Source organism: Urocitellus parryii, chromosome X, assembly GCF_045843805.1.
Source record: "Urocitellus parryii isolate mUroPar1 chromosome X, mUroPar1.hap1, whole genome shotgun sequence".
Classification (NCBI taxonomy): domain Eukaryota; kingdom Metazoa; phylum Chordata; class Mammalia; order Rodentia; family Sciuridae; genus Urocitellus; species Urocitellus parryii.
In genome coordinates, this window is record NC_135547.1 from 2,216,727 (window position 1) to 2,243,973 (window position 27,247).

The following is a 27,247-nucleotide window of genomic DNA, read 5'->3' on the forward strand; positions in this document are numbered from 1 at the left end:
GGGGCTCTGCTCGAAGCGCGAAACATGGCGGGGCAGGACGCTGGTGTTGGTGGCGGCTCTGGGGACGAATACTACGAAGACAAAGGCGAAGACAGCGTGTCCAGGGAAGCCATGGAGGTGTTCAGGAAGCTGAAGGTGCTGCGGGTCCAACAAGCCACCCCAGGGAGGGGGGATGGGTAGGGTCCAGTCCACGGCCTGCTCAGATGGGCCGTGCGTCGCCAACGCACGCTGCCACTGTCGTGGGTCCGGGCTGTACTCTGTTGACCCCGAGTGCGGGGCTGCTTGTAGCCCATTTGCCCTTCTCTTTGGGGTTCCCTGGACCTTGGCTCTTGCTGGCTTCACGGCCCGTGCCCAGCCATGAAGTTGAGTTCAGCGCCAAGCGTGGAACTCTGCAAGACCAGGTCTGGGAACTCAGGCAAGTGCAGAGACGGAAGATGCAGGCCCGGACGTCAAGGGAGTTGTATAGTCTAGGGAGACAGATGAGTAGAACTCAGTGTCACCTGTCAAGTCAGAGAGTTGGGGGGCAGCGTGGTCAGGGAGCTGCCTGGGCCCTTTGCCCTCCCCACACCCCCCCTTCCACAACAGGATTCGTGTTCCTTCTTGCTCCCCCTCCCTGTTTCCAGTCTGAACCTGGGATCTGAATATTTCTAAAGATCCACTCTTTAGCCATTATTTCTAGTCTAGTTCTGCTGCCACCAGAGCCCAGAGGGGGCACACTTAAACGTGATGGGGCAGCAGGCTGCAGCATACGTAGAAATGAGGATGAAGGACTTGCAACTCCTGGCAAGATGGAAGTATATCAGGAGGAGTGTCCAGGGCTGACCTACGGGCACCCTGCCCTAGGCTCCTGGCCCAGGAAGGGATACAGAACACAGGCTGGCAGAAGTGCATTGCCACCCTGCCGTGACAGATTTCCTAAAGCTTCCAATTTTCCTTTTCCTTGCTTAGGACCTAAACTGCCCCTTCCTTGAGGGTCTTTATATCACAGAACCAAAGACGATTCAGGAACTGCTGTGTAGGCCCTCGAAGTACCGCTTGGAGATACTGGAGTGGTTGTGTATACGGTAAAACCTGGGTTTCTTCCTCTTTTTATGGGGTGTCCACCACACCAGCAGTCCACCTGGGGGAGATGGGATGTATCTTGTAGGGCTTCATAATAGCCTAGCTGGAGAGCAGCTGGTTATTGGCTACAGAGCACAAATTGGGGGCTAAGTGGCCCTCAGCAGTACTGGGGCTAGTACATCTATCACCTTACTCGGACAGTTGGTTTGGCTTGGCTTCTGAGTGTTCTTCTAACTTTAACTACAAGTTTGGAAGTCCAGGGATGGCAGGACCTGAGAAATGCTCTGCTTAAATCCTTCTCAGACTAGAGAGCTGAGTGTCACTTGGATTCATGAACTGTCTTGGATCTGTGGTGGAGGGGGACCAGGAAGGTCTGTGTGATGGGTTTACCAGGTGGCTCTTATGCAGTACCAGCTCTTGCTAGCATCTGTATCATGATCCTGTTTCCCAGTCCTTTTGGTCAGGTGTGGCATGGGGTATGTTCTTCCTGGGTATGTGTGCTGGGAGCAAACCATGCCCAGGGGGCAAAGGGAACACTCCAGAATACCCCACAGAAGGTTTGCTTCTCAGCAACACCATTACCTGAGGCACATGTTCTTCCCCTCAGCTCCTGGGCTGAGCATCTGTCTTTAAGCTGCAGGTGCAGAAGTCTTACCCCAGCCTCCCTGGGGAACACAGACTCTTGTGGGATTTGATATGACCTTCAGGAACTTCTCTGAAATGGTGATCATCTGTTGGTATGGGAGTTTCTTATGAGGCCAGACCTGGGCCTGTCTACCTCAGCCTGTGGCCTGCTACCCTTGCCACTGAAAAGGGGGGCTGGGCTAGCTTGCACTCAGCTTATATGACCTGTCAGGCCATAGGATATCAGGAGGACAACCAGAGGATATAAGCATTTTCACATTTGAACCTCTGCCTTTCCACCAGACCTTTCCTCAGGCTCCTCCCCAGGCCTCAATACACCAGCACTTTATAACTTTTTGATCTTACTATACTATTTTCCTTCTTGGAAGCATGCTTTAGGTCTCTGCTTGTCATACATACTCCTACAGACCCTCAAAGGTCCAGCTCACATGCCCCATTTCCTTTTATATTCATTTTTGTTAATGATGATTGAACCCAGTGGCACTTTACCACTAAGCCACATTCCCAGTCCCTTTTTATTTTAATTTTGAGACAGGTTCTCACTAAGTTGCTAGAGTGTCTTGTTAAGTTGCTTAGATTGGCCTCAAACTTGTGATCCTCCTGCCTCTGCCTCCCAAGTCATTGGAATTATAGGTATGTGCCACTGTACAGCTCCATTTCCTTGTATAATGTCTTCTGTTTGCATGGCATGGTGGCATATGCACATTGTAATCCCAGTGACTCGGGAGGCTTAGTGAGGCAGGAGGATCACAAGTTGGAGTACAACCCAGGCATCTTAGGGACACCCTATCTCAAAATAAAACACGAAGATGTGTTGCGATATGGCTCAGTGATAGAGTGCTTGTGGGTTCAATCCCCAGTGTTAAAAAAAACAAAAAGTGTCTCCTGTTCCCAGGGTGAATCATTTCTTTTCCCCCTGGATGCCTATAGTCATTTGAACATACCTACCCCTGCTGGAGTCCTTAGCCTGTTGTTCTCTTGGACCCTTGTCCTAGCTGGATCTCCAAAGCATTGGTTCCAGCATGGTGTGGCACATGGTTGGGAGGTGCTTCAGGGTGCAGCCTGATAGGCAGGTGCACACATGCATGTGCACTGTGTGCTGTTTCAGGTGTCATAGGCATAGATTGATATCCTCAAGGATCCGGGGTCCTAGTGGGCCTGGGTTCCAGTAGCAAGCAGAAATAATAGTTGCATGCTGTGGTTGTTGGCAAGGAGCAGTTGGCATTTGATCTGGGAGAGAATAGGTAATGACTAGGTGGCTGGGGGTATAGCTCAGTGGTACAGTGCTTGCCTAGTGTGCATGAGGCCCTGGGCTCAATCTAGCACTGAAGAAAGAAAGGAACAAACAAATGAAAGAAAGAAAGAAACAAAAGGGAGGGGAGGGGAGGGCAGCACAGCAGTGGCCCAAGGTGGCATCTTGGTGCAGCTCACTCAGGGCCTGGCAAGCCTTGTGAACTTCATGTTCTGGGTATGGCAGGCAGGGGACCAGGGGAGTGAGATGCCAAAATTGGCATTATGGGGGCTCTGTGGCAGATGAAGTTTTAGAGAGGAATCCTGGAGGTAGGGCTACCAATACCACAGGAAAGGATGGTAGAAACCTGGCTTAGAGTACATACAGCCTGTGTGACAGCTATTGTAGGTCCTGGAAGGACCAGTGCCTGGTCCAGGAACCTGGGAGGAAAGGCATTAGTGGTGATGGCCTGGCCAAGTATAAGGTCTTGAGTGAGGCCCCAAGGAGGAGGCTCTCATGGGAGGGAGCACAGATTTGCCAGGCCCAGGCAGAAGCTGGGACCAGCAGGAACCAGGGTACTCTGCTGGCCAGAGAGGAATGGGTAGGGGGCTGAGGCCACATCCCTAGAATGCTTCCAGTACTTCTAGTGTATCCTAGAATACTTCCATCCTAGAAACAGAATCCTTTTAAGAAGCAGCCAAGAAAATATAATGCCGTTTTGTGATCCCAAGTTGGTAAAAGCACCTTAGGCCTCTCAAGGGGTGGAGCATATAGACCATGCCCCGCTTAAGGAGGAGATTTGGTGGAGTGCCTAGGTATTGCCAGACTTCATGACTTATAGTCTCATCTGGAACTTGTTCTGCTCAGAAGATTGCTGTCTTAAGACATGGTGTTTTCTGGAGTGATCATTGTGACCACTGTCAAGGCTGGGGCAGAAGATCTGGGACATTGACTGTAGATTCTATTACAGTAAGAACTTCAGATGGCTTAAAGTGGGTCTCAGCACAGCCTTTCTGGTGAAGGGCTAGTCAACATTGTTGGTCTGTGTTGTGACCACTCCTAGAGGAGTGGAGGTGGGTGGGTGCTGATAAACCTTTATTCACTAATTGTTTTGCACTACTGGGGATTGAACCCAGGGCTTTTTGCAGCTAGGCAAATGCTCTACCACTGAATTATGGCCCCAGCCTTCAATAAACCTTTATTTACAGAAATTGGGAGCCTACTTGTAGGTTCTCCCCATCTTTCAACTCTGAATTATGGGTCTTTTTTTTTTTTTTGGTACCAGGTACTGAACTCAGGGGTGCCACAACATCCCTAGCTAGTTTATTGTTTTATTTTGACACAGGATCTTGCTAAGTTGCTTAGAACTTTGCTGAATTGCTGAGGCTGGCTTTGAACTTGTGATCTTTCTACCTCAGCCTCCTGAGCTGTTGGGTTTATAGGTATGTGCCATCACACATGGCTTCTTTTTTTTTTTTTTTTTTACATTTGGAGATAGGGTCTTATTAAGTTACTTAGTCTTGCTAAATTGTTAAAGCTGATCTTGAGCTTGCAATCCTTCTGCCTCAGCCTTGCGAGCCACTGGGATTACAGGCACCTAGCTGAATTAAGTTTCTTTCTTTCTTTTTTTTAAACAGGATATCTCTGGAAAGAGGTTAACATCAGTATTTACTAATAGCAGAGGTGGTGGTCATTCATTCATTACACACTCACTGGCCTCCTCTGGGTTGTTATCCAGAATTGTGCTAGGCTCCAGAGATATAGAAGAGAAAGCCAGCTTCTGGCCCCAGCTCTGCTGGGATGGAGGGCCACCAGAATGGTTTCAGGCTTCCCTGGGGTGGCCTTTGTGAAATGTTAGCCACTGACTTGGGGATTGGAGTTTTGCCCACCTTTATCTATGTACATTACCAGGTTAAGGACAGTTTCTGCCAAAACATGATAGGAAAAAAAAAGAGGTTACAAGACAGCCCCATAAGGAGCAACCAGGGTGCTTCTAGGAGTGCCATGTGGTTGGACCACTGGTGATGCTGGCAAGAATCACTGTCTCTCTGCTTATAAGTGCAGCAGTGGAACAATATACTTTTGTGGCTGTCCCACTGGCAATGCCTAGGAGACCCTCATTCTAGCCTCTAGTAATATCCACAGGGTATGCACCACCCAGAACAAAACACCAGTCTGATGGAAAACTCAGTTAAGAAGGGGGATTCTCTATGGGCTTGGGTTGTGGCTCAGTGGCAGGGCACTTGCCTAGCATGTGTGAAGCACTGGGTTTGATTCTCAGCACCACATATAAATAAATAAATAAAATAAAGGCTCATTAACATCTAAAATTAAAAAGCGGGGGGGGGTGGTTTCTAGTCCCTTCAAGCTTGACTGGCTTTGCTATTTTCCTGCAGGATCTGTCCCTCCTTGCAGGACAAGTTCAGCTCATTGAAGGGGGCCCCAGTGGAGGTGAAGATTCAAGGTAGGTTTCTTTATGGGAGGGTGGAATGTGATGGTAAATTCTGGGCAATTCTAAGCTTGATCACAGTTCTTCTTACTAACAGCTGTGCCTGAATGCTAGGGATTGAACCCACGAGTGCTTTACCTCTGAGCTATGTCTCCAGCCATTTTTATTTTATTTTGAGGCAGTGTCTTATTTAGTTGCCCAGGCTGGTTTCAAATTTGCCCTCCTCCTGCCTTAGCTTCCCAAGTAGTGGGGATTATAGGCCTGTGCTACTGCACCTGGCTTAGGCTAGTTCTTGAATTCGTTTGATGTATAAGGAGCTTGCATGTTAGGTAATAAACCAAGAAGGTCCTAAAATTCTCAGTGCATGGGATGGTAAGAAGAACTATAAAGACTTGGGGAAAAAGGAAGGTGGTGCCTATGGTGTCTGGGGGAAGCATGGCCCTGTTGACATAAAGATGGCAGGAAGGGAGGAGATGAGCCTGGGTGATACCCTGGGTGTTTAGGGTAGAGGGACAGCAAGTGCAAAGGGCCTGAGGTAGGCTTGTGCCTTGAAACTTTGAAGAAGAGTCAGGAAGCAGATGTGGCAGTAGAGGGAAGAAGAGGGAGTGTAGGAAGTCCAGAAGTGTTGGGACCACATTAGATGAGGCCTTGTGACAATAGAAGTCCATTGGTTTTTACTCAAAGGAAGGCTACAGTCCTGTATTGAATTTCCCATGTTATATGGGCTCACTATGGTTAGAATAGGAGCATGTTGGCAGAGGCATGGAGACCAGTGCTGGGATCTTGCAGTGACTGATCTAGTCGAGAGGTTGTAGGGGAGTGCTAGCCAGGTCCTGGATTTATAGTTGAGGGAGGGTCAGCTGGACTTGCTGAGGGGAAGAGATGATTCAGGGAGGACGTGGGTTTAGGGCTGTGAGTACAGCAGGCATGCTTGTGGGGAGCAGTTGGCATTTGTAGAACATTTCCAGGGATATTGAGAGCTCACACAGATTCTTTGCTTCCTTCTTGCATAGGCCTCCCAAAGCACTGGCCCCAGGCATTCTGGCTCCACATCTTGGCCTTTCTTCGTATTCCAGGTGGTTACAAGATGCCCTGGACACCCTGGAAGATGTGGCTAGGTGTTCTGTGGCCTGCGCAGGGATTTGGGCTTCCCATCTATAAAATGGAGCCAATACCCTCTCAGGGTTGCCACAAGATGACAGAGAGGAAGACATGAAAAGCCCTTAGGGTGTGAACCAGTGTGAACTGTGGTTCCTTTTGCTTTGGCTTTGAGAGGGCTACGCACAGTGCATTTCAGAGGTTCCCTGACCTCTGTTGGCTCCTCAGGCAGCTGACTGGTCTCAATTAGAATCCAGCATTAGAGAGTTCCATACATGTGAGAGCACGGAGGATAACCTCTTATTTTCAGACAAGGAAACTTGTTCAGAAAGGGGCAGCGAATGGGTGCAGGCCACACAGCTAGGGCACTGGGTGTGTCTTTTACTTGCTTTCTTGTCCACCTGTTCTTCTATACTCAGCCCAGCCTAGTGGGTGCTGCTGCTGCTGCTGCTGTGGCAGAAGCCAACTCACTGAGGAAGGGCCTCAGCACCCCGTTGCTGTGGCTTACTGGGTATCTGGTGTCCCCTGTTTGGGTAGGTATTGTAACAGGTTCTTTGTGCTCCAACAGAAATGGTGAAACTAGCCCATGAGCTGATGCTGTGTGCGCCAGATGACCAGGAGCTTGTAAAGGTGAGAAAGGGTCCTTGTCTGTCCCTGAAGAGGTAGTGCACATTTCCTTTCCTAGGCTAGGGACTTCAGCGATGCTATTGTGGGGGTGGGAGGGGTTTCTGTCTCCTGTGCCTTTGAAGGTTCTCTTGCCCCAGAGTCAGCCTGGTGTCTGGGCATTCTGTTTCTGTAGGTGTCCCTGGGGGCAAGAACTGCTAGGAGTCTCTTGGGTAGATAACTTTAATCATCCCTTAGGCGAAGTGGGGAGGACAGCCATGGAGGTGGAGGCAGGTCTCTGGTTTATGATAACCAAGGAATGGGGGAGGTGCTCTTTCCTCATTTGATGCCATACTTGCCTGGCACTGTGGTAGGTACTTTACATCAGTAATTGTCACACCCACCCTTGGCACTAGGTGTTTGTCTTAGCCCTATTTCAGTCTACTTACTCAAGGTCACATGGTGATAGAGCCAGATCTGAAACCCAGATCCCTGGCACCCAGGCCCATGCACTTTCTCCCTCACATGGCCCACCCAAGGTTTGTATGCAGAGGTGCCTGATCCACCCCACAACTAGCCAAAGAAACCCACTCCCTGCCATGAAAATGTGTACAATTCAAAGTATTCGTTTCCACTCTTTGACTGTTGTGTACAATGCAGCTATGCAGTCTTATTGTTATTATTTTTGGTTGTTCTGGGATTGAACCCAGGGCCTTGTGCATGCAAGGCAGCATTCTACCAACTGAGCTATATCCCCAGCCCCCCTTGCTTATTTTTTTGAATGAATCCTTCTTTTCACTTCTTTTAGGTGTGTGACTGGGAGTGAGATTGTTGGGTGAGGTGGTGGCTCTGTGTTTAACTTTCTATTCTTCTGTTAAATCTATCTGGTCAGGTTTCTTTTTTGTAATAAGTAGACTTTAGTACACTAATAAAAGCAAAAAAAGTAATATTAATGTTAAACAATGAGTACAGAAAATTCTCACAGACTCCCCCCACAAGCCTCTCTATCAACATTTGTTACAATCAGTGAACCAACATTGACACATCATTATCACCCAAAGCCCATATCCAGTCAGTTTTTATTTCAGCTTATTCTGTTTTTCTGTTCTCAAGTTGCTACATGGTTGTTGTTTTATTTTCTGCTTCTTTGCTGATGCTTCCGGTTTTAACTTTTGTTCATGTTCATAGTTGCTTATTCAAGCATTTTTATAATGGCTGTTTTAAAATCTTTGTCAGAACATTCCAACATCTGTGACAGCTTGTCATTGGCATCTATTGATCATCTTTTCTCATGCAAGTTGATGTTTTTTCATGTGCCAAATAATTTTGGATCGCATCCTGAACATTTTGGCTATTCCTTTGATTCTGGGTCTCATTAAATTGTGTGGAGAATGGTAACGTGTATTCTAGCAGGTATTTGACCTGGTTAGGCTCAAACAGCAAGGTCCAGCCATCCCCTGTGTCCTGCTGTTCTGTTGGCAGCTCAACTTCTTCCAGTCTGTCCTACATGTGCTCCACCCAGTGGTCATCCTGGGACCTGGGCCTTGGTTTAGTAATCCAAGTCAACTGTTAGGTCGAAATCAGATCCACCCATGCACAGGTAGGGCTCAGCCCAGGCATTCAGAAATAGATGAATGAGGTTACTTTCTTGAGCACCTTCCTCTCCACCATCTCTTTAATATGTTTTCTAGTTTGTTGGGGCTTCCTGTTCCCATTCTCCATGACCATGGTACAGTGGTTTCTGTAGAGAGAGTAAAATGTACTAAGAAGGTTATCCCTGTGCACTTGATGCTACTATCTCTGTGCCCCTCAATGGAGCAGAGGCTCCCCCCATCAGAATTTTTATTTTGAGAGAGTCTCAGTAAGTTGCTGAGGCCGACCTTGAACTTGTGATCCTCCTGCCTCAGCCTCTCTCTGGGATTTTAAAGGCATGTTCCAATGCTCCAGCATCCATCAGAGTTACAGCTTCTGCAGATTTGTCTCCCTGGCTACTTCTGTCACCCCCACCATATTGCCTGGGGTCTGAGTGACAGATTTCCTACTATCTCTGAGCCTTGTGGGTTCTCTTCTCTGCTCCTTGAGCCAGAACTACCTAGTAGGTATGTCCTAGGGCTCTGTACATCTGCTCTGAAGCACTCCCTTCTGGTGTTCCATCTGGCGAGCTCTCCACCAGGCTGAATGATGGCTTTGAATTCTGGTGTTCCTCCCCAACCACCTGCTGGCATTTACTGTCCAGAGATTTCAACTCCTGCCCTCTGCCTTCCAGCTCTGACAGACGGGTCTTCAGTGGGAGAAAAAGATGGTGTGTTTTCTCCTGCAACTGGAACCTTTCTCCTCTCTTTAGTCTTTTGTAGTATTTATTTTGGCAAGCTGCACATATTATAAAATCCACTATTTTAACAATTTTTAAAATAATTTCCAACAAGCTCTGAGAGGGCTCTACTCTTTTTATTCATTTTTATTTTTATTTAGAATACCTCTATTTTATTTTTATGTGGTGCCGAGGATTGAACCCAGGGCTCTGTACATGCCAGGCAAGTGCTCTACCGCTGAGCCACAACCCCAGCTCCAGCTCTACTCTTTTTAAAAGAAACATTTTAACATACATATAAGATAAAATTTGCTATTTTTATTATTGCCACTATCCATGTCTAGGATTTATTATTCTTCCCGAGTTGAAACTGTTTTTTTTTTTTTGGTTTGAGATTGAACTCAGGAACACTTAGCCACTGAGCCACATCTCCATCTCCAGCCCTTTTTGTTTTTTATTTGGAGTCAGGGTCTCACTAAGTTGCTGAGAGCCTCGCTAGGTTCTTGAGGCTGCCCTTGAACTCACAATCTTTCTGCTTCAACCTTGTGAGTCACTGAGATTACAGTTGTATGCCACTGTGCCTGGCTGTACTCAAAGGTTTTAAACCATTTTTAAAAGCATAAAAGTGGCATTTAGTGCATACATTCACAATATACTACATCCGCTGCCTGTAACTAATTCCAAAACATTTTTATTCCCTGAAAGGAGACCATGTACCCATTAAATAGCCTCTTCCTGTTCCCCACAACCCTGACACCCATTCATTTAGTATCTTTGTGTCATTTAAATGGGATTTTTCACTGAGCACAATGTTTTCAAGGTTTGTCCAGGTGGCAACACAGTATATCAGGGCTTTATTCCTTGTATGGAATGAAAACTAGAAGCAAATGTATGATTACATTGACATTATTGAGACATGGGAAATACATTTGTAAGATTGGAAGGTTTGGTCAAACTCTGTCATCCTAAATTTTAATTGGGAGTATCAATGCTAATATATTTTAACTTAAAAGTGTATATGCATTCCCTTCTCTTGTCCTCCACAAAGGTCTAGATCAGTGATGGTCCAATTGTAACAGTGATGGCTGGGGGAGGAAAAGTACAAATTGAGCCAGGAATACCTTATGACAGCAAGGAGGAAGGCAGCCATCCACGACTTAGAGTGACGTCTGTGGGACTCTGGAGCCAGCTAATGATAGAAACCTTCACTGGCCAAATAGGGGCATACATGAGTGCCATGAGCACAGTGGCTGCTGTGGATTGCTGTCCTTCACATACACTCTAACCCAGGTGTTCGTAATGGTGGTTTAAAGAGTCATCATTTGACATGAAAAGCACAAGAAACAAAAGAAATAGGGCAAGTGGACTTTATTAAAATTAAACACTTTGGTGCACCAAATGACACCTTCTAGCAAGTGAAAGAACAACCTACAGAATGGGAGAGAATATTTGGAAATCATCTATAAGGGACTTATCCAGAATTCATAAAGAAATCAATAACCCATTCAGAGAACCCATTTCAAACATGGTCCAAGAATCTTGAGTAGATACTCCTTCAGAGAAGACACACTGATGACTAATAAGCTCATGGAAAAATGGTCAGCATCATTGGCTGTGAGAGCTCTGTGAATCAGAACCACAGTAAGAAGCTCTTCACACATACCAGTGTTTTTTTTAAAGGACAATAGCAAGTGTTACTGAAGATGAGGAGACATTGGAACCCTCACACATTGCTGATGGGGACATGAAATGGTGCAGCCACTGTGGAAAACTATCTGGTATTTTCCCAAAAGGTTAAACATGGAATAGCCAAATGACCCCAGCAATTATACTCCCAAGGGAATTGAAAACACCTGTGCACACCAAAGCTTATATGTGAATGATATTACCATAATAGCCCCAAACTGGCAAAAACACCCAAATGTCCATCATCTAAATGGATCAACTGATTTTCAACAACAAAGAATAAATATTGGGGCTGTGGTTGTGGCTCAGAGGTAGAGTGCTTGCCTAGCATGCATGAGGCACCACATAAAATAAAAAAAAAATAAAGATATTATGTCTACCTGTAACTAAAAAATTTTAAAAAAAGAAAAAATATTATAGCTAGACACAGTGCTATAATCCCAGCAACTCAGGGTACTGAGGCAGGAGGATTGCAAGTTTGAGGCCAGCCTGTCTCAAAAAATGAAAAGGGCTGGGGATGTAGTTCAGAGTGAGAGCGCTCCTGGGTTCAATCCCTAATACTGTGAATTAAAAGAATAAACTATATGGGGATCCTTGAGGACATTAGCCAAGAGAAAGTACTCAGGCACAAAAGGTCACATACTGTGATTCTATGTACATGAACTGTCTGGAAAAGGCAGATCTATGGAGATACAAAGGAACTTGTTGCTAGGGGCTGGGGACAATGAAAAATGACTGATAATGGTGACAGAGATGTTCTAAAATGTGACTTTGTCAACAACCACCAAACCAGTACTTTAAAAGGGTGAATTTCATGGTATGTGACTTAAAACTCGAAAAGTATCAGTCCAGCCACATGGAATGACAACATCTGGGAGAACACCAAGTACGAAGGCCATGAGGTGTTGTGTTCTTGGTATGTTTAAGAAATCACCAGAAAGCCCATTAAGCCCTGGTAGAATGGAGGGGTGTGGCAAGGGTATGGAGCAGGATGGGAGGACCATGAATACCTTTGTAAGCTCCAGGAGGCCTTAGAGTGGTGGTGGTGGTCATCAGAGAGTTTCAAGTTCAAGAACACTGATTTCCATCAAGTATCACTAAGACGACTGTGGCTAAGGCATAAAGGTTGGTTGGAGCAGGGGTGGCCATTGGGAGGTTCATTGGTAGGTTGGCAGTGTCCAGATGTGTGTAGTTGCTGGCTTGAGTGGTGGTGGTAGCGGAAAAGGTGGGGGACTTTCTGGGTTTGGCCAAGCCCATTGGACTTGCTGATGGATGGTTTGGGGTAGGGTGCAAGGGGCTTTGTCCTGGGGTTCAGCATGGTGTAAGGCCTTATGGATTCATTCTGTAGATCTTTCCAGAGTGCCTTTGCTGGGGAGTAGGGAGAATACAGGGTTCCAGCAAGGTGCCTGCAGACCTGTCTGGGATTACGTACAGAGGCCAGCAAGTGCCCTCAGGCCTTGTTGGGGCTGGGGCCTAGTGATCCAGAATAGACTGGGTGGCCAGCCCTGTGGCTTTGGAGAACCATAGGGAGACACATGCCAGGACTGCCCAGGGGAATCAGTGCTGTGGCCATAACCTGAACTTAGGCTGGCAGAATGCTAGATAGGCTACTCACCTTTTTCTGAACATTGGGAATAGGGTTCCTGGAGCTATCTTTCCACTGAGGAGGTAATAGCAGGCAGTAGTATTTCATCCTAGGCCACTCGTAAAAGCTTTGTGAGGTTCTGAGTAAAGACACTCTGTGTTTTTGTTGGGGGCATTTCTTATCTAGACAATCCCACCATCCAGTGTGTGTGTACCCTGCAAGTGTGCCCTTTGGGTCGATTGGGAGACTGAATCAATAGAAAAGGAATAAGAAAGTCCCAGTGGCAGTCTATGGTCCTGGAGTTGGAAACTTCTAGAAGACACTGGTCATTTTCAACTTGGTCACATCAGTGGGAGCAGGCCTGCTGAGAATAGCAGGCAGCTGCAGATGTGAGACTTGGTACCTATGGACAGGAATGGGGAGCTGAGCTACCCCCAAGTCTGGGAGCTGAGCTACCCCCAAGTCTCCTCACCAGGGCTGACCAGCCCTTTTGTTGAAGCCTGTGTCTTCAGTGTGGAAGTTCAATATGAAGGCTTGTTGTAGGGCATTCTAGAAAGTTGCCAGTGATGTTCTCTGGGTCAGTTTTCCTCAGAACAACAATGAGGTAAAATCTGTGAGACTGACCCAGCTTTTATCATGGTGCTCTTACTTTTTCAGGGCTTTCTAGGGCAGGCATGACCTCTGAGGTTGTTTGGTTCTGGGCCTTTCTGGAAGGAGGCAACCCTTAAACTCCTGACCAGGTAGCTCCTTATAGGAATTTCAGCGCAGGAGATCAGGTCAGCCCATCAGGAGCTGCTTCCTGAGTCCTTCCTGACTGGACCTCCAGTCCCCTGCTGGAGAGCAGGCCACCTCCAGGGCCCCCTCATATCACACTCACCCCATAAGCCATGCAGCTGGTTGTATGACAAACACACTGCAGTATGTTTCTACAGCATTTGTCATTTTTCAGAGTAGCCCTAGGCGTCATTGCAACCTGAGGTGGGGGCTGGGCAGGGAACACTTCATGGCAGCAACTTTTGAGACAGTCCAAGATGTTGCTGGGTGCAGACAGGGAGCTGGTGGGCCAGGTCCTTCCTTTTCAGTGGCCCCCAGCAGGAATCCACATGAGAATAGGGCATCTAAAACAGATAAACTGGGCTTAGCCTGGGTCTAGCCAGCAGACATATGTGACCTTCCCTGTACAGGGCTGTGCCTGTGCCCAGAAGCAGCTGCACTTCATGGACCAGTTGCTGAATGCAGTTCAGAGCTTGAACATTAGATGCTTCACTTGCTCCAGGTAATGGTTCCCATAGCCCAGCAGGGCACCCTTGACAGGCTGGTCTTGTTCTTAGATATGGAACTGGAAGGGACCAGGATACCTTTCTAGCTGGGATCTTGCTGTCTCCCTCCTGTGGTACAGACTGCTTACTGGTCCAGGAGCTGGAGGTACAAGCTGAGAAGGACTGTGCTCTGGGGGACTGGCTGGCTGGTCAGGGGCCAGCAGTGTTCTAATAGGGTGAGGTACATCCTTTGGGTGCCAGGTTGCTGCCCAAGGTCCCAGGCACTGTGCCTAAAGGGGTACTGTGGTCTTTGGAGAATACAGTCTGGGAACATTGGAGGAGGGTGAGCCCCTGGGTGCCCATGCAGATGAGTGGGCTTCTTGGAGGAGCCAACGGCAGGCAGGGGCAGTGAGTGATGCCGAGCAATGGGCTTCATGCTCCCTTTCCTTCTGCCTGCTCTCCTCTTGGGTCTTTCATGTGGGCTGTGGGCTCATTGGGTTTGTGTTCTGCCAGTGATGATGTGTCCTGGGTGTGCCTTTGCAGCCTAAAGGAGCATTTGGAAGACACCACAGACAAGAACGAAGCATTGCTGGGAGAGCTCTTCACCAGCTCCCACCTGCGGATGCTCCTGAACCCCAGGTGTGACCCATGGCCCCTGGATGTGCAACCCCTTCTCGATAGACAAAGTGACAACTGGCCAAGGTAGGGATCACAGAAGGCTCCTGTCCCAGCTTCAGCCCTGCTTACTTCTGTCACCAAAGGCAGATCCTTGTGTGTGGCCCATAGTGTGCCCCACTGCCCTTGGCAGCAGTGGCAGACAGCTGGAAGTGTCTCCCTTTCTTTCCCTATAGGGCCAGCCCCTCTGCTCACTCAGAGGAGGAGAAGGTGCCACAACTGGCCAGGCAGCTGCAGGAGAGTACTGCCAAGCTGCAGGCACTCAGGGTAGAGGTGAGGGGCATCAGCTTCCATGAGCTATGGGGCTTAGGGACTAGACCCTGCTCTGTGTCCTAGGGCAAATGACATCATCCCCAGAATGGGGTGCTCTGAGACTTCATTGAAGTGGCTTGTGTACATGGCCTGCTGGGTTCTAGAAGGTAGAAGGTGCTCATTTCACATGGAGTTGGGGAGGTGGGTGCAGAGGTGGAGCTCCCCCCATATCTGGAAAGCTTCTGAAAGAAGGGGAAGGCTTGGCTGGGTGCAGTGGTGTACGCCTGTAATCCCAGTGGCTCAGGAGGCTAAAGCAGGAGGATCACGAGTTCAAAGCCAGCCTCAGCAACGGTGAGGTACTAAGCAACTCAGTGAGACCCTGTCTCTAAATAAAATACAAAATAGGGCTGGGGATGTGGTTCAGTGGTCAAGTGCTCTTGAGAGTTCAATCCCTGGTACCCAACAAAAAAAAAAAGGAAGGGGAAGGCTTGGTCTCAGGCAGCAGCCATGTGCCAGGCATATACCAGGCCTGAGCTCCATTGCTCCTGTGTACCTTGTTAAATGTGGCCCTCCCAGCAGCCCTTGACTGGGCCTCTTTGTTGAGCCACTCGAGCATCAGCAGCAGGGCCCAGGCTGTGCTCAGCTCCTCCATCTCCTAGTTTTCTGGAAGCTTTCCTCATCCTGCTTTGCAGTGCTTAAGATGCTGGCTCCTAGCCCAGCCAGGGCAGCGTCTAGGGACTGTCCCTTCTGACTTTGCAGTGCTTTGCGCAGCATAAGCCAGGAGCTGCTGCAGGTGGGACTGATGCTAGTACCCTAGACCAGAAGCTGCGCCTGGTTGTCTCCGACTTCCACCAGCTCATCTTGGCCTTCCTCCAAGTCTACGACGATGAGCTGGGGGAGTGCTGCCAGCGTCCTCGCCCTCACCTCCACCCAAGCGGCCCCATCGTCCAAGCAGTGTACCAGACTCTGACTTCCTGCAGCCAAGTAAGAATCCTCCTTTCCTCTTCCTACTGAGAGCTCACACCTTCCCAGGTTCAGGGGCCTCAGCAGCCCCTGATGAGGGATGTGAGGGCTGGGACAAGGGACTGCAAAGGGCTTGACTTCGGCTTCCCAAGCTAGTGGCATGGAAGGGCTCTGGGCTCTAGGCCTGGGGCCTTTGGTGGTTTGGAACAGACACTCTGCACTTGTGCAGTGGAGGGGATGAGACCTGATGTGGATGTTGTCCCTAGGAGACCCACTGCCTTCCAGTAGAAGGGGCATTAACCAAGCCAAGAGCCTGGGTTCTGGAGAGGTCTGTACATGGCCTGAGTTTGGTCTTTGTTGATTCCATATGAGATCCTTTTCCTGGCCTTCCAGCCCCTGTCCCTGTGGTGGTCTTGCTCCATTTTTACACTATGTCCTAACATACCAAGGTGCTTTCAGTATTTTGTATGACCAATCTGTGCACCAGACACGCAGACAAATGCTTGTTGGTTTGTGCCCAATGAGCCACCTTGGACAAGACAGGAGAAAACTGTCTCATATAGCTATGCCAACTAAGTAAATGTTCTCTTGCTTTGTTCTGCATTTTGGCTCCTGTTAGGCCAACCTCAAATGCTGGGTTAATATCATTGTAGTTACCATGTGCAGAACTCTGGCCTTGGCTCAAGGGTCATGATGTTTCTTCTTCATTCTTTTCTTCCTTCCTTCTTTCCCTCCCTCCCTCCCTCCCTCCCTCCTTTCCTTCCTTCCTTCTTTCTTTCTTTCATCCCAAGAGCATTCTCCCTCTGAGCTACATCCCCAGTCCTTTTTTCTGTTTGTTTTGTTTTTCCTTATTTTTTTACTTTGTGGTTGGGTCTCCCTAAGTTGCTGAGGCTGGCCTTGAACTTGTGGTCCTCCCACATCCTCCAGAGTTGCTGAGATTACAGGAGTGTACCACCATGCCAAGCTTATTTTGGGGTTTTAACAGAAAGGTTCTAAGACTTCCAACACTTGGGCCAGCCTGGCCAGGAGACCCCCCAGCAGGACAGTTAGGGCATTGTATCCTCTCATCAGAAAGGCCTTTTTTCTCTCGGGACATTTCTTTTTTCTTTTTTTTGTTTTTTAAAGAGAGAGTGAGGGGGGGGGGAGAGAATTTTTAATATTTATTTTTTAGTTCTCGGCAGATACAACATCTTTGTTGGTATGTGGTGCTGAGGATCGAACCCGGGCCGCACGCATGCCAGGCGAGCGCGCTACCGCTTGAGCCACATCCCCAGCCCTTGGGACATTTCTTTTCCTACCTTACCATTTGCTTTGCTTGGACTGGGATGTCACACAATGCTGGCATGTCACTGAGCACTGAGGGTTGCCAGAATGACATGATTGGGTAGTATCCCCACCAGGCCAGGAGGAAGAAGACTTAGGTTTGATTGGTTATTCTCTGGGTGGGAGTTCTGCCCCTTGCCCTTGGCTATTTCTGGGGTGACTGCTACCTGCTGAGGGTGAGTTTGCATGGGAAACAGGAAATACCATCTCCAGGGCAGAGCAGCAACACTGAGTGCCTGCATGTGTCTCTTCCCGTGCTAGCTGTTGAAAGCAGTTGTGGAGGTGACCAATACCTCTGCAAAAGCTGTGGAGATGGTGAAGAAGCAGCAGGACGAGCAGATTTCTTGGGGCAGCAGCAGCTCCGTGATGAGTCTAGGTATGTGACTGCCACTGACGGGGAATGGGGGCAGGTGTCCCAATGCATGCCCAACACTCACTTGGCTCAGGACTCTACTAGTCCTTGGGGAGCATTTGGGGACTGGCCCTTTCGTTTTTTCTTTTTCTAATGCATGTTTCCTTCCCTGGAGAAAAAAAAAATACTCTCAACAGATTATAAAATAAAAACATTCATAATAGAAAATTGGGATAATCCAGAGATGTATAGAGGTATAATGACAATCCAGAGGTGGTCAGTGTTACTGTTTGGAGTCTGTTTCCTGCTATTCTTTCTCCTATTGTCATTTTTAATTTTTTATAACTTAAGTGTAATCATTACATATACAGTTATTTGTTTCCTTTAACTTCATTTTATATGACTTTTTCCAGTTTTCCTAGTAAAACTTTTCTTTTTTCCTTTGGATACCAGGGATTGAACTCAGGGGCACTTGACCACTGCTAGCATCCCCAGCTCTATTTTGCATTTTATTTAGAGACAGGATCTTACTGAGTTGCTTAGTGCCTTGCTTTTGCTGAGGCTGGCTTTGAACTCATGATCCTCCTGCCTCAACCCCCTGAGCCACTGGGATTGCAGGCATGTGCCACCCTACCTGGCCCTAGAAAACATTTTTACTTGTCAAATACTATTCCACTCAGGCATTTGCTGTAATTTGCTAAACATTTTCTATTACTGAGCCTGCAAATCATTTTCATTATTTTCTATTGTATATAAAAATAATGTAGAGTTCTAATGTTGGGTAGTGCTTTGTTAATAATGTCTATATGGTGGGACAGTAATTATTGTTTAAAGAATTAGTTACAATGACATGAGGGAATGCATACTATAAAATGTTAAAGGAAAAATCTAGAAGAAATCCTTGAAGGAAATGAGCAGGATATGGACATTGATTTTTCTTTGTGTTGGAATCAGTTTGTTTATCCTTCTGTTTGTATTTGTGTTTGTATCTGTGTGTATGTATTATTTATTGTGGTGCTGGAAATTGAGTGCTTTACCACTGAGCTATATCCCTAGCCTTTTTTGTTGTTTAATTTTGATACAGGGCCTTGCTAAGATGCTGAGGCTGGTCTTGAACTTGTGATCCTCCTGCCTCAGCTTCCTCAGTTACTAGTATTATAGGTGTACACCACTGTGCCTAGCTGAATTTAATTTTAATTAAACTTTTTTTTTCTAAATTTTTCTTAATTGTGGAAATATACAGTCAGAAAAGCTTTTTTGTTTGTTTTTGAATAAGAAAAATAGCATTCTGGGAAGAGTCTCATTTTTCAGATCCATAATGATCAACTGGTTTGGATATTTTCCCTGTGCTATATCAAACCCAAATTGATGATTTCTAGGACAATGGTGTGTGACCCAGGTGGAGAACAGAATGTAGCTGTGATGTACCCTCAAGGTCACTGCTGACCTTAGTAATAATTCTTTGTGAGATTTATCTACATCATCTGTGTCTGTAATCTGCTCATTTCATTGCCATGTGGCACAGGCCAGCAAGCTTTTTCAGTAAAAGACCAGATAGTAAATATTTGCAACCTTGCAGGCCACATGGTCTCTGTGACACTTCCTCTTCTCTGCTTTGCTAGTGAGAAAGCAGCTCTCTGGGATGCAGAAATGAATGAATGTGGCTGTTTCAGTAAACTTTTACTTATAAAAATAGGTGGGGCTGGGGATATAGCTCAGTTGGTAGAGTGCTTGCCTCGTATGCACAAGGGCCTGAGTTCAATGCCCAGCACCACAAAAAAAAAAAAGCAGGTGGTCTATACCTTGTTGACTCCTGCTATATAGTGTGCCACCTGCCTACAAGGCATTGTGTCTGCTGTTCCTGGACATGTGGGTTCTTTCAATTTGGGGGTCTTGTGAATAATGCTGCCATGAATATTCTTGAACAAATCTCCCTGTATACACTTGCCAGTTTCTCCAAGATGTCATCCTTGGAGTAGAATTCTCCACCTTGCCACGTTGCTGGTCCATGCACGAGCCATCTTATTGCTTCATGTCTCATCAGTACTTGGTGATGGGTGCTATTTGGTAGGTGTGTAGTGGCCTTTCAGTGCAGCTTTAGTTTGCATTTCCCTATTTACTAACAGGATTGTGCTTTTTCATACTTTTTTTTTTTGCAGTGCTAGGGATTGAACCCAGGGGTGCTATATTGAGCCACATCCCCATCCCTATTTATTGCTTTTTTCCAATTAATTAATTTTTTTTAAGAGAGAGAGAGAGAGAATTTTATTTTTAATATTTACTTTTTAGTTTTCGGCGGACACAACATCTTTGTTTGTATGTGGTGCTGAGGATCGAACCCGGGCCGCATGTATGCCAGGCGAGTGCACTACCGCTTGAGCCACATCCCTAGCCCCCAATTAATTAATTAATTAATTAATTTTGTGGTACTGGGGACCTAACCCAAGGATGCTGTACTACTAAGTTACATCACCAGCCCTTTTCATTTTTTGTTTTGAGACAGGGTCTTGCTAAATTGCTGAGGCTGGCCTCAAACTTGCTATCCACCTGCCTCAGCCTTCCAAGTCTCAGGGATTATAGGTGTGTGCTACCACTTCATGCATTTATTTACCATTGAAGTTTCTCATGTGACGTGCCTGTTTAACTATTCATTTTTATATTGGGTTGACTTGTCTTTTTCTCCTTGATTTGACCCCTTTTTGTATTATAGATACAATTTCTCAAATGTAAAATATCTCGTGGATATCTTTTTTCTTTTCTTTTCTTTCTTTTTTTTTTTTGGTACCAGGGATTGAACTTGACCACTGAGCCACATCCCCAGCTCTATTTTGTATTTTATTTAGAGACAGGGTCTCACTGAGTTCCTTAGCACCTCACTTTTGCTGAGGCTGGCTTTGAACTGGCAATTCTCCTGTCTCAGCCTCCTGAGCTGCTGGGATTATAGGAGTGCACCACCATGCCCGGCTCTCATGGATAGCTTTTGTTTCTTACTGAAGAATACTTTCCTATTTCAGCTATCATCTTCCAAAAGATTTGTAGCATTACCTTCAATAGTGAGGTTAGTAATCTTCCCAGAGTTGATCTTTGAATGTGGTATGAGGTGGGGGGTCTAATTTCATTTTTTTCCTATAAGGATACACATTTGTCTTGGCACCATTTAATGGAAATCCACTCTTTCCCAATTGGTCTATAGTACCATTGCCTCTGTTAGTTATTTAGTGTCCATATGTATGGATTTTTGGGTTCTCTATTCTTTTCTATTTCTGTTTTCTTTCTATCCTTGCATCAGCACCATATTTAACAAGATTAGAAAATATGTCAGGTACAGTGGTGCATGCTTGTAATCCTAGTAGCTCATCAAGACCCTGTCTCTATTCTTTTTTTGTGTGTGTGGTGCTGGGGATTGAACCCAGGACCTCGTGCATGCAAGGCAAGCACTCTACCAACTGAGCTATATCCCCAGCCCAAGACCCTGTCTCTAAAGGGGCTGGGGATATAGCTCAGTTGGTAGAGTGCTTGCCTACCATGCACGAGGCCCTGGGTTCAATCCCCGGTCCCACATAAAAAAAACCAAAAGACCCTGTCTCTAAATAAAATATTGAAAAAGGGCTGGGGGGTTGGGGGCTGGGGCTGTGGCTCAGTGGTAGAGTGCTTGCCTAGCATGTGTCAGGCACTGGGTTTGATCCTCAGCACCACTTAAATATAAACAAATAAAGGTATAAAAATACAATAACTTCATTAAAAAATGGCTGGGAATGTGGCTCAGTGGTTAAACATTTCTGGGTTCAATCCCTGGTACAAAAAAAAAAAAAGTCAAAGCAGCAGGTGTAGTGGCACACGCCTGTAATCCCAGTAGCTTTAGAGGCTGAGACAGGAGCATCACAAGTTCAAAGCCAGCCTCAGCAACTTGGTAAGACCCTAAGCAACTTATTGAGGCCCTGATTCAAAATAAAATATAAAAAGGGCTGAGGATGTGGCTCAGTGGTAAACGCCCCTGGATTCAATCCCCAGTATCAAATATAAATAAATAAAAGTCAAAATAAACCCAACAAAAGAAGGTAAAGGTAGTTTCTTTATCTCTATCAGTGCTCCCTTCTTTCTTCCCTCCCTTCCTCTCTCCTTTTCTTTCTTGTGCTGGAGATTGAACCCAAAGCCTTATGCATGCTAAGAGAGCATTCAAGAGCTGGGATTATGGCTCAGTGGTAAAGTGCTTGCCTAGCACGTGCAAGGCCCTGGGTTCGATCTTCAGCACCACATTAAAAAAATAAATAAATAAAACAAAGGTATTGTGTCCAACTACAACTAAAAAAAATAAATATTAAAAAAAGAGAGAGAGAGCATTCTACCTCTGAGCTACACCCCAGCCCTATTTTTAGTAACAGCTTTAACTAAGGTAAAATTTATAAAATTATAAATTTATAAAATTCACCCTTTTAAAATTGTACAGTCCAGTTGTTGTTTTTTTTAGGATATTCACAGAATCACATAATCATTACTACTATCCAAGACTACAATATTTTCTTGGGCTGGGGATGTGGCTCAAGCAGTAGCGCGCTCGCCTGGCATGCGTGCGGCCCGGGTTCGATCCTCAGCACCACATACCAACAAAGATGTTGTGTCCGCCGAGAACTAAGAAATAAATATTTAAAAAAAATATATTTTCTTGTGTGTGTGCTATTACCTTGTTTTTTTTTTTTTTTGGTCTTTTTAATCCTTTTTTTTATATATATACTTTTTTAGTAATTGTTTTTTACAGGGCTGAGGACCGAACCCAGGGCCTTACGCATGCTAGGCACTGAGCTAAATCCCCAACCCCCCAAGTCTACAATATTTTCATCACTCATCTCTATGGATTTATTTCTTCTGGATATTTCCTGTAAATGGGATCATACAATATGTGGTCTTTTGTTTCTGTCTTCTTTCTCTGGGCATAGTGATTTCAAGGTTCATCCACATACTACATTTTTTTTCGGGGGGTTGGGTACCAGGGATTGAACCCAGAGGTACATAACCACTGAGCCACATCCCCAGCCCTTTTAATTTTATTTTGAGACAGGGTTTCACTGAGTTGCTTAGCGCTTCACTAAGCTGCCGAGGCTGTCTTTGAACTCATGATCCTCCCTCAGCCTCCCAAGCTGCTAGGATTACAGGTGTGCACCACTGTGCCTGGCTGGCCGGCCTCTATAGGTTTTGATATGAAACTAGATTTTAATTTTTTTTTGGCAGGGGATACCAGGGATTGAACTCAGGGGCACTTGACCACTGAACCACATCCCCAGCCCTATTTTGTTTTTTATTTAGAGACAGGGTCTCACTGAGTTGCATAGCATGTTGCTTTGAACTCACGGTCCTTCTGTCTCAGCCTCTTGAAGTGCTGCAATTACAGGTGTGTGCCACGTCTGGCTCAGATTTTAATTTTATTGAGGATCCTTTTATGTGAGAAATGTCTTCATTCTTTTTTTTTGTTTTGTTTTGCAGTGCTGGGGATTGAACCCAGGCATGCTCTACCACTGAGATATACCCCCAGCCCTTTTTATTATTTATTTATTTATTTTTAACTTTAAGACAGGGTCTTGCTAAGTTGCTAAGCCTCTGGAGTAGCTGGGATTACAGGTGTGTGTCCATGCTTGGCTTCTTCACTTTCTTTTTTTCATAATTGTATTGGACTCTGAATTTTGACAGTTTGGTTATGATGTGTATTGGTATGGGTCACCTTGAGTTTATTTGATTTGGAGCTCTTTGGACTTTTAGATCTGCAGATTTCTGTTTTTCATCAATATTTAGCCAGGCACTTGACAAATCTTCCTTCTCTACTTTTTTTCTGGCTTAGGGCCTCAAGGTCAACTGGAAGGAAGAGCTAAGGACTTTCATTGGTCTCCCCTGGTCATTCACATGGCCTTCTGAAGACTATTAAGAGCTTTTCAGAGTGCTGTGGACAAGCTTGTTCCTTAGTCTTTCTTTTCAGGCCTTTTGGTTAGTCTTTTGTTTGCCACACTGTTATACATCACCTCAGGCAGCACCAACCAAAGCCTTTGTCTGTGAATGTTTTCCACTAATGTGTCCCCAAGTAGTGGCTTCACATGGCCTCTGAGCCCCCTCCCAAGACTGTCAATGGATGAACTCTCCAGCTGGCTCTCTGCTCTGACAATTGGCCTTCTTGCCGCTCTTGTCCTTGGCACTCACCTGCCACATGTAAACCAGACACTTAGGAGTCTATTCATACTGATTGAATGGCAACTGAATCCTCCATTTTAAAATTTATTATAGCATTTATCCTAATCACCACTGTCACTCTGACTCTTGCCACAGTCTGTATAATTGCTGTTAGTAAAATGCTTATAATCTATACTGTCATTATTATAATAATGATTACTAGTATGCTTAACAGTATGCCATTTCACTGGTCACCAGGGAACAACAGGACTGGTGATAGGTGTGGCTTTTCAGAGTGGCACTCTTTATGTCTAGGCTGTGTGAACCAGACAGTGCTGGCCCTGGCCCCACACTTCACCTTGAGCTCTCAGCATCCTTGAGGTTCAAAGCCAGGGCTCCTGACAGCTCTTGTCAGTACTGCTTTCTGATTTACTTTAAGACATGTTCTTAGACTCTAGACATGCTCAGAGAAAGGAGCCAGTATCATATCCAAGCCAAAGTGCACTTGGAATGGTCCTTTGCTTCTCACCTGTCTCCCAGCATGCACATTAGGGCCTTGGTCTCAACCTCCTCAAGCCCCACCTCTTGGAAGGATTTTTGTTTCTACCCCTACCAATCTGGGTGCCAGTAGCTGAGCTGTGTTGGTGACATGTCCTGGAGTATGAAGTGAGGGTTTGTGTGAGGTGATGAGTGCACCTGCTGTGAATGGAACTACCATGAAGTCACATTTAGAAGACAAAGCAACACTGTCAGTGCTGAGAATGAGGGAGTGTGTCAATGACCCCAACACAAGAAAGATGTTTACAGCTATAGACAGTAGGAAGGGAGTGGGAGCCATTTGCCTGATGCCATGCCTGGGGAAGCTGCGGGGACAGGACAGCCAAGGCAGCAGTGCTGGGGGAGCTAGTCTGCCTGGTGGAACTTGCCACAGTGGTTCCAGGGCCTGGCTGCTCTAGAAGCAAAGCAGGTGAAGCAGGCCTATAGAGAGGGGACAGCTACATAGGCAGATGCCCCCCAGCAAGATTCTAGCCTGCCCTGGTGTGAAAAAAAATGATGGAGCCAGGACATGGGCGGGGCACAGGGGCAGCCTGCCACCTAGGCTCCTCTCCCCAGCCCAGCGACTATCCAGGGTAGGGGATGAACACTAGCACCAGGAAGAGACGAAGCCTGGGCATGTAGGAAATCTGACCTGGAGAACTTTCAGAGAAAAGACTGAGCACTTGCTCAATGTGACACCCAAACACAAAGACCTAGCAGTGAGGAAAGGCAAACGGGCAGCACATGTCTAAGAGTGGGGGGAAAAGCCAGAAAATGGGTATGAGGCTCAGAGAGGTAGAGGCTGGATGGAGGTGGCCAACTGTCTCCAGAGCCAGAGAGGAAGGGAAGCCTTGAGTGGGCAGAACTGAAGTGGGTGAGTCTCCACACCAAGTCCAGAGCAGATGGAACCCAAAACATGCAGCCCAGGACCCATGCCATCAGGAGTGCCAGGACCAGTGACCTGAGGGCAAAGCTTCCAGAGAGAAAGCTCAAGCAGGGCCTCAGGAGCAGCCATGGGGGCCAGATGATAGTATCTTACAAGGGCCAGGCACAATGGCACACGCCTGTAATCCCAGTGACTCTGGAGCCTAAGGCAAGAGGATCACAAGTTCAAAGCCAGCCTCAGCAACTTACTGAGTCCCAGTCTCTACATAAAAACTAAAAAGGGCTGGGGATGGAGCTCAGTGGGATAGCATCCCTGAGTTAAATCCCTAGATCCCCCCTCCACTAAAAAAATAAGGACCAGGTAGGTGGCTTAGGGCCTCGGATACTGGACATAGCCAAGCTGTCGGAAAAAATCAAGGCAAAGCAGCTGGAAACATGCCAGGGTTTGATAAAGGCAGATGCCACCCAAACTAAAGGCAGGTTGGAATCTGGGAAAACACCATCTGCAGAGAGGAGTGGATTGCCACAGGAAGCCCTCTCAACTGGCATGCCCTGGAAGTACTGGTGGCAATTGGGAAGGGTCCTCAGGGCAAGGTTCAGAGTGGCCAAGCACATCCCCTCTCTGGAAGGAGAAGTCTTCCACTCAGGCACACCTATGTATGAGTCTTGAGCTCCAGAACCACCCTTGGGATGGGCAGCGGATGACAAATTTAGGTGATCACTAATGTCTATGTTAATGACCTTGAAATGTGCAAGGCAAAGTACAGCTGAGGGTGGGATGTCCTCCCCAGGAGAAGGTGGGGGTGGGGAGTCAAATCGGTAGAGGAAGAAACAGGTTTGTGTTTAAGTTAGGAAAACTCAAAGATAGAACTTAGCTCTGGGTGGGAAAGGGCAACTGAAGCTGATGGCTGGGGAGGCCTATGCAGTTACTGGGAACATCAGCTATAGCCCCTCCCTCCTAGGCAAGCTGGGTATCTCGTGTAGTGAGTGTAGTTCCAAGCAGGGTGGGGTGGGCAGCAGAGACAGGAGCTCTTCAGCTAAGGTCTTAGAGCTGGCTGTTCCATATCACTGGGTTAATTATTATGCACACACATTATTCATCTGATTAAAATAGACACATCATCATCAGTCAGAACAAGCCCCGGCTTCTCACTGCATTGCATCCCCTGGGCTCTGGGGTGGCCGGCAGGGGCAAGGATGTGACTGGCCTGAGCCTCGGCTCCATGCTGTAGTCAGTGTGACCCAGCCCAGGACTCTGAGCTGCTTGCCTGGCACTTACAGTAGTTTCTGGGCACAGTAGCTACTAAGACTGGCACCTAGGTTTCAAGCCCCATGGGGGCTAGGTGGGGCCCCCTCCCTGCCACTCAGTCATGTCTGAGAGGGAGGATGCGGGCCTCAGGTGGGAGCCAGGAGGCGATCCTGGGAGGTGCTGCCCAACACTGCCTTTGCCAGGCCCAGAAGCACTAGACTCACTTTTCTGTTTGTGTTTTTCTTTCCTCTGCAGCCACCAAAATGGATGAACTAACCCAGAAGTATAAGGTCTTCAACGACAGTCTGCAAAAAGGCACAGAATAATGCAGGAGCAGGAGGCCCTCCCAGCACGCTTGCTGGAGAAGTGGTTCCAGTACCCATTGTGCCTCCATTTGCCGGGTGCCTTCAGCTTCTTGGGAGGGTGGGTGGGAGGGCAGAGAGGGCCAGGGCTGTTTGAGCTACAAAGAAAGGAAACCTCAGACTCTTAAGAAGTTGCCTCCAGTCTGCTCTTTGCTTCTGCCATTTGGGTCCCTTGTCTCCCCTCTGGCCTGGGCTACTGAGCTCCCTTCCTGTCCCTAGTATCACAGGTCTGGGGTCTGCTGTCCTGGTGGGCCTGGGCCCTGCCTCTACTCCTTCCTATCATTACCTGCTTAAACTTGGCTATGCCTGGTGGGCGTGGGCCCTGCCCCTCGCTTGTTGCCTTCACTCCTTCCTGTCATTGCCTGGTTAAGTTTGGCTGTGCCCAGCCAAGGCCTCCACTCACCATGCATGCACCCCTCTCCCTGCCACCCCTGGCCTGTCCCCATTCCTGTGTGAGCACTTCTCGTAGCCCCTCAGGAGCCCTCATCATGCGCCTGGGAGACAGCTTGTCTATTCCTTCCTCCCAGGGTGCTCAGCATCTATTGGGGAATTCTTGATGTAGCCTGA

The 27,247-nt window shown here is 47.0% G+C and overlaps 1 protein-coding gene and 2 non-coding genes across 4 annotated transcripts; 2 read left to right on the forward strand and 1 right to left on the reverse strand.

The window, feature by feature from the left end:
• Haus7 (HAUS augmin like complex subunit 7) lies at window positions 1-26,732 on the forward strand. Of its 2 annotated transcripts, none has more exons than XM_026412810.1 (10): window positions 1-135; window positions 949-1,064; window positions 5,335-5,402; window positions 7,054-7,115; window positions 13,855-13,946; window positions 14,473-14,631; window positions 14,781-14,877; window positions 15,616-15,840; window positions 17,404-17,518; window positions 26,574-26,732. In XM_026412810.1, exons 1-10 carry the CDS (start codon window positions 25-27, stop codon window positions 26,642-26,644), a joined length of 1,116 nt encoding a protein of 371 aa, XP_026268595.1. In that variant the 5' UTR covers window positions 1-24; the 3' UTR covers window positions 26,645-26,732. The 2 variants fall into 2 exon arrangements, with proteins under 2 accessions (XP_026268595.1, XP_026268594.1); XM_026412809.1 differs by having other exon boundaries at window positions 6-135; window positions 15,628-15,840.
• Window positions 20,882-20,955, reverse strand: Trnaa-ugc (transfer RNA alanine (anticodon UGC)). Its single transcript has one exon. It is a non-coding gene; the product is annotated as a tRNA-Ala (tRNA).
• Trnag-acc (transfer RNA glycine (anticodon ACC)) lies at window positions 20,983-21,054 on the forward strand. Its single transcript has one exon. It is a non-coding gene; the product is annotated as a tRNA-Gly (tRNA).
• Window positions 26,733-27,247: the final 515 nt, after the last annotated feature.